This window comes from Montipora foliosa, chromosome 9 (assembly GCF_036669935.1).
Source record: "Montipora foliosa isolate CH-2021 chromosome 9, ASM3666993v2, whole genome shotgun sequence".
NCBI classification, from domain to species: domain Eukaryota; kingdom Metazoa; phylum Cnidaria; class Anthozoa; order Scleractinia; family Acroporidae; genus Montipora; species Montipora foliosa.
The window spans coordinates 29742771-29752770 of NC_090877.1; the positions used below are offsets into that span (position 1 = coordinate 29742771).

The 10000-nt window shown below is 37.3% G+C and overlaps 1 protein-coding gene across 2 annotated transcripts in view; it reads right to left on the bottom strand.

Moving 5' to 3' along the window:
- Nucleotides 1-10000, bottom strand: part of LOC137972069 (thioredoxin domain-containing protein 11-like) — a 40021-nt gene that overhangs the window by 16180 nt on the left and 13841 nt on the right. For both annotated transcript variants that reach the window (XM_068818885.1, XM_068818884.1), the window contains 6 exons: nt 5914-6020; nt 5455-5523; nt 5184-5318; nt 3327-4229; nt 2808-2862; nt 1410-1558 (listed from right to left, as the gene is read on the bottom strand). In XM_068818885.1, the coding sequence (XP_068674986.1) occupies nt 1410-1558; nt 2808-2862; nt 3327-4229; nt 5184-5318; nt 5455-5523; nt 5914-6020 (1418 nt within the window). The remainder of the gene's footprint in view (nt 1-1409; nt 1559-2807; nt 2863-3326; nt 4230-5183; nt 5319-5454; nt 5524-5913; nt 6021-10000) is intronic.

Consider the following 10000-nt stretch of genomic DNA (forward strand, 5'->3'; position numbering starts at 1 on the left):
TCCCAGGCTATTTACATGACAAAAGCTGTGAGGTATGTATCAATAAAAGGTAACGGGCAGTCTTGCAGCCATTCATGTACTAGGTCACTGAGCAAATAACTGTAAAATGGCCTATTACTTAAAATAACAGCTATTATTGCATCAAGCAGATTATCGTCTATGGAAGTAAAGTTGGCTTGTCTGGACAGACCCAATTGTCTCAACTTGCGATACACAGTTTTGGAGCTTACACCACAAACATTTCTCCAATTTTTTTCACAGTAAATCCTTAGGGCCAATTTCAGTTGTTCCGATGGAAAGTCATATTTGGGACGACCGTTGCAGCCTGCAAAAACCCTTAATGGTTCTTCGCTGGTTCCTGATTTTATAGCTCGGCCAACAAAGATCGAGCTGTTTAAAGCAATTCAAAGAGAGTATCTTCAAAATCATAAAGTGATGATGCTCTATTGAGCACACTGATAACCCACTCAAAATTGATTCCAACTCGTCACCGCTGACTCTCCTTGTGTGACTCAGGAGCCCTATAAACGAAGGCTTTCTTGCTAAAAGAAAGAGAATCAAACTTGAAATAAAAATATTCTAATCAGGCAACTTCCATCTTCACGTAAATTGTAGTGTTTGAGCACAACATGAAAATCCCGATTCACTTCCTGCCGACATCTCTAGCTCCTCAACGTCATGGGTGTACCATAAATTATATGAAATACCCGCCAATCTGGGCAAGAATACCGCTGACAAAAAGGCTGAGGACTCTCCATGAACGTCAAACTATTCTCATACCTGAAGTACCTTACTCTAAAGGAATGTCCTGCTGACAAGCCAAGGCGACGATATCGCACCAGCCCAAAAACATGTGAACTGTTCAAATGAAATGAAGTACGTGGTCGACCCATAAACAAGCCAAACGACGTCATGAATTACTTCAAGCCCGAAAACATACAGACTACTCAATTGAATCGCATCTTCGCCCATCAACATGCAAACCAAGGGAATGAACTTGAGCCAGAAAACATGTAACCTGCTATATTTTGCACCTGAGGCCAATGACATGCAAAGTGACCAATTGGATTGTACTTTGGCCAAAAAACATTTTCGTCCAACATCACCCTTCATAAAAATCGGCACATGTTATGTGCATATTTCACGGCTGAATATTTTTTGGCTTTAAGTGCTATCATCATAAAATGTATTAAGGATAACGCCATGTTATGAGTGATTATAGAATGTCCCTTCTTATCAGTGTCTCCACATTTTGGGTCACTTGAATGACTAAGTGGGCAGCTACACTGACTTAGAAGGGAGTGCTTGCAGTCTAAGTTTTCCTGTCTTGCTTTCTGATAAAAAATATCACGTGATATTACATGGAGATTTATACGTATGTGTGTGTGTGCTGTGCTAACTCTTCCCACCTTTGTTTTGTCCAAAACTATTTCACGGAAGTTAGATGACACAACCTCTATAACGCATGATTGTGATGCCAGGCATGAGTTCGGTGTTGGACTACTGGAAGTGAACCGTCTTGACAGATTTCCTCTCATGTAAGACATCACAAATGCAACTAAGAGAAAGCAAAAAAAGAATATTCACAGCGGTACAGGAATACACCTTTTACGTTAAGCAAGTACGATAAACATGCTTATGTCTGTTCTTTTGCCCAGTTAGACTGATTTAGACAGAGACCGGATTTTAGCCGGTTTTTTAAGGTAGCTCAAATTGGTTTCAACAATTTGGAGGGCATTTGTTATTAGAAAGATTAATTTTACAACAATGTTCCACTTAATTGCAATGTTATGGTACTGTATAAAACACCAATAATTGCTTAACAAGATGCACATATTAATGTGACGTAATAAATTACCATGGCTACAAAAGAACCATCTAAAAATGCCCTATATATCGTGCTTAAGGCCTCATATCTCAAAATCGAACATGGTGACCCCCATTTTTTATTGTTGAAAAGTGATAAACAAGCCAACACGAAACTCTGTGGAAAGTTTAAAAAAATTCTCTGGAGCGGATTCAGAGCCACCTTAAATTTTTTCAATTGTGAAGGTGGCTATGAACTTGCTCCAAAGAGTCTTTTAAAATTTGCAGAAAGTTTTATCCTAGCGTGCTAATCACTCTCCAGCAATAAATAATAGGGTCACTGAGTTTGTTAAAGAGATATATAATGCGTTTAAAGACAAAATATAGGCTGTTTTTAGATGGTTCTTTTGTTGCCATGGTAACCAATTACGTCACATTAACGATTGCATCTTGTTAAGCATCTATTGGTGTTTCACATGGCAACATAACACTACCATTAAGTGAAAACGTTTGGTAGATTCAGTCCTTCCAAATAGTGCAGTTTGTTGAAAGTGTTAAAACTGGTTTGCGCCTCCTTAAAGAGCAACTTAATTTTAGAATCTCTCACAACAAATACATATTCATTTAAGTACATTTAAACAGAAAGTGACACGAGATATGCAATGCACTATATAGTGGCCAGGAGACGTACTGTAAAAGTCACCTGAAGAACGTTTATTTTACACATATCATCTAACGCATTTCCGGCACAACCCAGTGTGCACCAAGTCATAATCTAATCTCAAATCCAAAAACCCAACCATGCCTTACTGTAAGTCATGATCTCGTTCAATGTCATTCTGCCCCTTTTGTGCACCCCACAAAGAGAGTGCAATGTTATAACAATAGTAGCTTTGTAAACTTATTTCTGGCCTACATTTTTCACAGAATTTTGGCTCATCTAAAAATTGCAGCTTTTACTTTCTTTAAAAACAGCTAATAATAACTCAATAAATACTTACCAATTGATTCATTTGTAATTTGCAGTTCCTCTTCCAAGACAAATTGAGCATCAGCCTAGAGTGGGTTGAAAAAAGATTTTTTAAAAAAGATAAAAACATTCAAGAAAAGTTCGAGATAAATCCCTAAAACTGTGCCTATGAAGAAGTTAACAGGATTTAACATACATGTAGTTTAAACACAATTACTTTGTTTCCTAATCCGTGATTTAGAGCCAAGCCTAAAAGTTATTGGTAACTAGGGTCAGGGGCGGATCTAGGGGAAGGATGAAGGGGGCGTTCCCCACCCCACCCCGAGATGTCCAATCAAAACTAATGATTTGCGATACTTCAGGTTCACATGTTCATAACTTTGTTTTTAAATCTCACACATTTTTGTATTTTGAATTACAAACTCTGTTTTGATTGGCCACTCTACCTCACTGTGTAAATAGTTAACCCAGAAGTTGAAATAGATATGTTTTGTTTCTGAGGAAACGAAAAAAAATCACATATTCTTTCCATCCCAGGAAACTGTTTTACCTCTAAATCTGCAATAACCAGAGCCGTCCTGCCTTTAGGTGTGTTACGTACACCAAGTTTTTCTGCAACACTCCAGTACTGTGAAGAATCCATTATAAAAAAACTCATTGATCTATTGCTGAAACAACCTGCTCCAGTAAACTGTTTTGCATTATCTGCAGTCATACAGACGTTTTTATCATTTCCATCAATAGAAGGTATGGGTATGTTCAAGAAATCGTCATATTCCTTAAGAGCTGAGCGTTGTTGTGGAGAGCTTTGGACATCTATTGTCGCTATATTGTCACGTGGTGGAAAGGTCTCTTTCGTAAAACGTGGCGCCAAGGCAACTGATAGGTCTTCAAACAAATCACCCAGCCTTACTTTCATCTCCTTAAATGCTTTCAAATAAAAAAGATTCTGTTCCACTTGAAAGGGTAAGTTGCCATCTTTTTTCCCCATTCTTTGCACTCTGCAGCAAATACTGAGGGTAGGAACCTGATAATACCCTGATCTAAAGGAACTGCAGCCATTCTTAAATGACAGCATTTCTGTTAATAAGCTTTGGACTCCAAGGCGCAAATTTAGTTCACAGTTTTGATTCTGACAGAAGTAGCACACATCACATACATTGCGTTTGTTTTCAATAGTAGTTTGTTGAGGAAATTGCAGTGACTGGCAAATGCCTTTTGATGCTAGGAACATTGGGAATCTCCAGTCTTTGCCTGGAATCATCCAGTCGTTTTGGACATTTATGGCCTGTAAAGTATGTAACATTTCCTCATTGAAGTGAACAAAGTCTTGTTTAAATGTTTTTGCAGTCATGTCCCAGTGACTTCGAGGTGAATTCTTCAATGCTGATCTCCTTGGATTTGTTTTCTTTCTACACGAGCAATAAAAGTACTCAGAGGCCGTGGAGATGTACTAGAACAATGAAAAAAAAAAAGATATTATATTCAATTTAAAGTGCACCTAACCCCAAGATACTTTTTTCGCTAAAATGAATCTTTGCACCTGTTCGAAATGCATTGCGGCCATCTTTTCATTATACTAACAAATACTGTCATTTTATAGGCTTCAAAAGTTGCGAAAAACCAAGTATCTTTTGTTCACGACCGAGCCAGAAGGGGAGTGGGTCTATTCCTGATTTGACATCACAATCTACTTTGCATGCATTTTTACAAAGAGTTAATGCAATGTAAATCAGTTTGTGACGCTTGGATTTTCGCAACTTTCGAAGCCTATAACATGGCAGGATTTGTTAGAAAAAGGAAAATGCGTTTCAAACAGGTGCAAAGATTCATTTTAGCGAAAAAAAATATTTTTGGGGTTAGGTGCACTTTAATAAGCTTATGGTTATTTCAAACAAATAATTTTGATTCAATAATTTGGTTTATGGTTAAAAAAAAAACCTCTTTCACCACAGGCAACAAACAGTATGCAGTGCAGCAAACAGACACTGATGGAAGTACGTAGTATGGGCTTTAAACAAGGATAGGCATCTTCTCACCAATATTAATAACTTAACATATCAAAGGCTTAACTTAAAGGTAATCCATACCCCGGCCACTACACTTGCCGATTTCGAGTGTATTATGTCACTTAACTGATAGGAATATTTTGCTTAAGTAAACAAGAAACATTAATAAACTGATCACATGAAAGCTGCAGGTACAAGTAATAATTATCACGGATGTACTCAGATCACATTACATCGGCCCAGTAATAAAGGGGTCATTACTACAGTGTATCATCCCTGAGGGTTGAAATCCCACCTGGAAACAAATCTACATGTACATAAAATGTTCCTCAGACTGTTCCACTGATGCAGAAATGCTAACCAAGTGGCCATTACAGCCACTATAATACTCAGCTTACAGAGTCCAATATGTGTTGACTTCCTTGATTCATGTGCACTTTTAATGGCAGAAACAGAATCAGAGCCGGTCCCTTGCTAAGCTGATCAACAAACTGTCCTTTGCTATCAGACCTAAGTGACAGCTCAACCACAAGCTAATACAGAAGAAGAAAAGAAATAGTTGTTATATTTTTGCATGTACAATAAGAAAATTAGTATTATATGGCTTCAACCACTAGCTGTAAGAATTAAGAAGCTATCAAAGATGGACAAGCAGCTGGTGTACTGTGCCTTGTATCTGTTGGCATCAATCCAGTTGGTAAGATTTTCAACTGTAAAGTTAAAACTTGGTGGGTAGTCCTAAAAAGATAGAGACAGTAAAAATAGTGAAATTCAGTTTATGCTGCCATAAGCACAGACGTGGGATTTGGAACACAAAACCCTAACAACAATTGGGAACATGCGTAAGCCATGTTAAGTAATTAAATTTCTTCATTATGGTTTCTCCAGCCATTTTTCTCAAATGTAGGTACTTTGGACATCCCTGCATCTTTTTTGAAAAAGTAAAATACATTTTAAACAGGCTTTACTGAGAACATCTACATGTACAGCTGTCCTGGGCAAATCTAAGCATGCAACTATTGCACATTCAGATAATAATAAACCCACAGAACTAGATCAACAAATGCAAAAAAAAATTGTTTCTCAACAACTATAGCAACTAAAACCAAAATGAGTGGAAAAACTTACTAACACAGCATGATTGAGGCGATGATATACTACTCCTGACATATAGGTAAGTCCTGCTTTCAATGCAAGCTGGTCACTTGTTACAACAGCAAATGTGGGAGTTGACTCTACAATGGAAATTATAACAGAAAAATAGTTGTTGCACTCTTGTCTATAGCCCTACTTCATCCTTGAGCAGTGTTCTTACTAAACCGTAGCATTGCGGCATTGCTGCATCTTTCCAAAAACTGCTGCAATAGAATTAGCGCAATTTGGTTAACAAGTGTACAGAGAAAGAAAAAAAAATAATAAAAGAAATGCCTTACCTTAAATTTCTTTTTAATACATGTACAGATCAAAATTTTATTGGTTATGGATTCACTACCACTATTACCACTACACACAAAAAGTAATGTTCTGCAAGTGATGAAGTTTGTTAGTCTTAAATAACGTAATGAATATCCACTGATGTTGCACGGTTTAGTGTCAATGCTTTATTTAGATGTCCTAGCTTGATCTGGATTATATAACCACAGATATAGGATTAAATGACCAAGTAAATAGTAAGAAACAGGAAGTGTCGATTAAAAATCTGACTTTGTGAAGGAAATGAAACAAATGAGTGGAGCTGTTTCGCTTTCTTGTTTTGCATCATGTATGACTTTCGTATTTGTCACTTTCGTTCTTGTATGTGAAAGCTCTGTGAATTTAGACAGATTTTGGGTCACATCGTTTGCTGGGATCAGTTTTTGCGACTGAGAAACCAAGCTTGAATCATGTGAATCGACCCCAAGATCCTATTTGAGCTCAATTATCAATAGCGCTCCAAATAATGAGCTTGGTTAGTTGGTTATCCATAGGCAGCCCAAGTTCACGTCGCTACAGACAGCCATTGAGAATTTAAACGCATTATAAGACTTTGTATGGGAAATCAAATACCGTCGATTATAAAGCCTAAAAAATGCTCAATTTAACCTTCATTCAATAAAATGAATAAAAATGACTCACCTCTGGTGTATTCTTGTGCCTTTTGGAGCTTATTACACCGTTTCGCGAAGACACAGAATTTGTTAGCAAGGAAATTATCAGGGGTATTATATATACTAAACCTGCTAAAATGTTTTTAATATTACAGCCTGCACGCTGCAATATTAAAAATATTGCAGTTTAATATATCCTGTTTTAGCAAGGTTAATGCATGTAAACTAGCACTATTCCTGATACATGTAATTTAGAACTTTGTCTACAGTACCGTTCAGTCTAACTCTCGTTTATTGCAACTCATTTTTTTGTTTTGAAGTGCCACCTCAACTAAAACTCTCAAACACCGAGTATCTTTTCAGGATGCTCTTGGCCATCTTCATTTCTCACTTCTGCAAGAAAACGAGCCAATGTAGAGTCCAACTGCTCGTCGGACATCTCGTCTAAATCTCTGCTGTATTTTACAAAGGAAATGGAAATGCCGCTTTTAGAGATACATAAAAAATTAAACCACAGGCAGAAATGACTAAATGATACAAGCGTTTACCTTCAATTTTTGCTAAAATATCAGTGTTCGTAGAGCTCTGTAGCATAAATAATGCTTCGTCTTCCGAGGAATCCATCGCCTTTCAAAACTGAGGTTTGCACTGAGTAAAATGGCTGAATTCTCTGGGTTATAAAGTATGCAAATTTGCAGTGTTACACGCCCTGCACATGTTAATTTCATTGTTGTAGTTGTTTTGACGAGCTATAACAATAATACTACAATAACAATCTAATTGGCTTGACTAAAATCGAAGATTGAGACAAAAAAGGAACAATAGGATTTGATGAGTATGACAATAACACATATGTGCGACTAAAATCAAAGATCTACATGTAACACAAACAAAGAACAATAGGATTTCATTAAGGTCAGTAATTATAATAGATAATTACTGCCGCAGTCAGCATTATGAGATAAATTATATTGCACCCAGCTGAGGGCGTAGCCTTCAGCTGGCTGCAATATAACTCATAACGTTGACTACGTCAGTACTTATCTATTAAATCAAGGTCGCTGTACAGTTGAAGGCATCAAGACTTCCGTTTCATTGTTTTTTTACATTGTTTTCTCCATTCCTCATATTACATTTTAGTACAACCCGTATATGCTAAAACAGTGGACAGTGTTGAACGCGCATGCTGATTGGCTATTCAAACTCCGGATATCCTTTGTTCCTTTGCTAGTATATACTGACTTAGTGATCTTGGTGTTTCAAGCAATCTGATTGGTTCACTTTTTCGGAGTAATAATTGAGCATTATTCACTCTCTACATCCGGTTTTCAAATTTGTTTATTTTTTTCTTAAATAGCAATCAAGAAAGAGCTTTGATCCATCATAATTATATCAGGAATATTACATGTAACTTCCACAAAAATATTCTTGTTTACAGAATTTCAATAATGAAACACTCTTTCGAGTCTGTGTTTTGGGAAGCTTTTCAATATTTGGGGAGGTTATATTCCCCCCCCTCCCCGCCCACGCATAACTACACGTCCTTTGAAGGAATAGAGCTTGTTATTTGGAGTGCGATTGACATGATTTGAGCTCGGTTGCTCAGAAGCAAAAACTGATCTGCTTTTTTTCATGCAAACAATACAGGTAATTATAATTAATTTTATTGTGACTTTTGTATTTCATCATTTTGCACATTTACATGTTCATGTACGCCTCCTTAAATTTTAGAATCATAAGAACTATGATGAAGATGCCATTACTCAAACTTGTAAATTGATTAGAAAAACTGTGATGAAACCATAAAAAACACTTTATTATCAAATGTGATGCGATTCATGCAATCAAACCTGACTTAGTACAATGTAAGTTAAGCTTGCTTTGTGCTTCAAGCCGCCGCAGTGATTATTTGTTGATGAGTACCAGAACAGAATTTACGTTACAATGTCAGCTCTTTCTGCAGACACTTATTCTTATTCCAGAATAGGGTCAATCGAATGCACCCTAAGACATCTGAGGGATCTAATGATTCCTGCAATCTGGTGCAAGTGGAGTTTGTAGTGCCTTGTCTTTTCACTTTACATCCTGCACGAATTTCAGATCAGTGGCTAATCAGCTAGGGTCTTGTATTTTCTTTCCGTTATTTTCTTTTCATTTTCTCCGCTTCATCAAGGTTTGGTAAGGGGTTAGTCAAGGTCAAGTTTTCACACATTGGCGGAACTTTAAACCCCTGAACAAACTGACCTCAAGGCACTTGCTGTGGTTATCAATGATAAAATTAATGTTGTCACTTTCAACGAAATGTACTGCAGCATTACTATCTAGTATATACACTAGTCTAAGAGAGTATCAGGTATTTACTGTCAATCAGAGATATGGGACAGTAAAACATATCATTAAATTACATTGTATCGAAATTGTGACCTGCTTTTCTTCCCCCTGGCTCCATAATAGCATCTCTATGGGTCCTGTGGACCCTAAAGTAGAAATTCCTGGGGAGAACACTGTGTAAGTACTTGAATACACTGTCTGCCAAACTGTGTCGACAAAGGAGACGCTTCCCAATTGAGTCGTTGGGTGCTCTCTGTGTTCGTGGGCGGCCTGTACATGTTCCAAGAACAAGAAATCGAGAAAAGAGGTTGTCGGCCAGTTTCAAATCTGTGCCATCCTGAAAACATTAACAACAGCACCCAGCATGCCGAGTGTTTGTTTTGCACCATGTTGACACATAGTTTTTTGCGTCATAATAGTATGTATGTACATCACACCCACCAGCACGTTTCACACCTTTGGATCTTCCTTGCTTCCTAAAATCCTTGTGGTTAAATTGTGGTTTTGGATCTTCCTCGCTTCCTCATGTTTTCGTGGTTTTGGATCTTCCTTGCTTCCTCATGGTTTCCTGGTTTTGGACCTTTGGACCTTCCTATTCACTGCGGCTAGCATGACATCTTTATATTGTAGGCGCTTACATCAGGCTTTAATACTTCTTCTTAAATGTCTAAATGGTACGGGTCCTACATACAGTGTATATTGCTCGCCTTTTAACTACAGGCATACACCATATAGGCTAAGAGGCAAGGGCTTGAATTTGGAATTACCTAAATTTAATTGTAAATTAAAGAAGAATT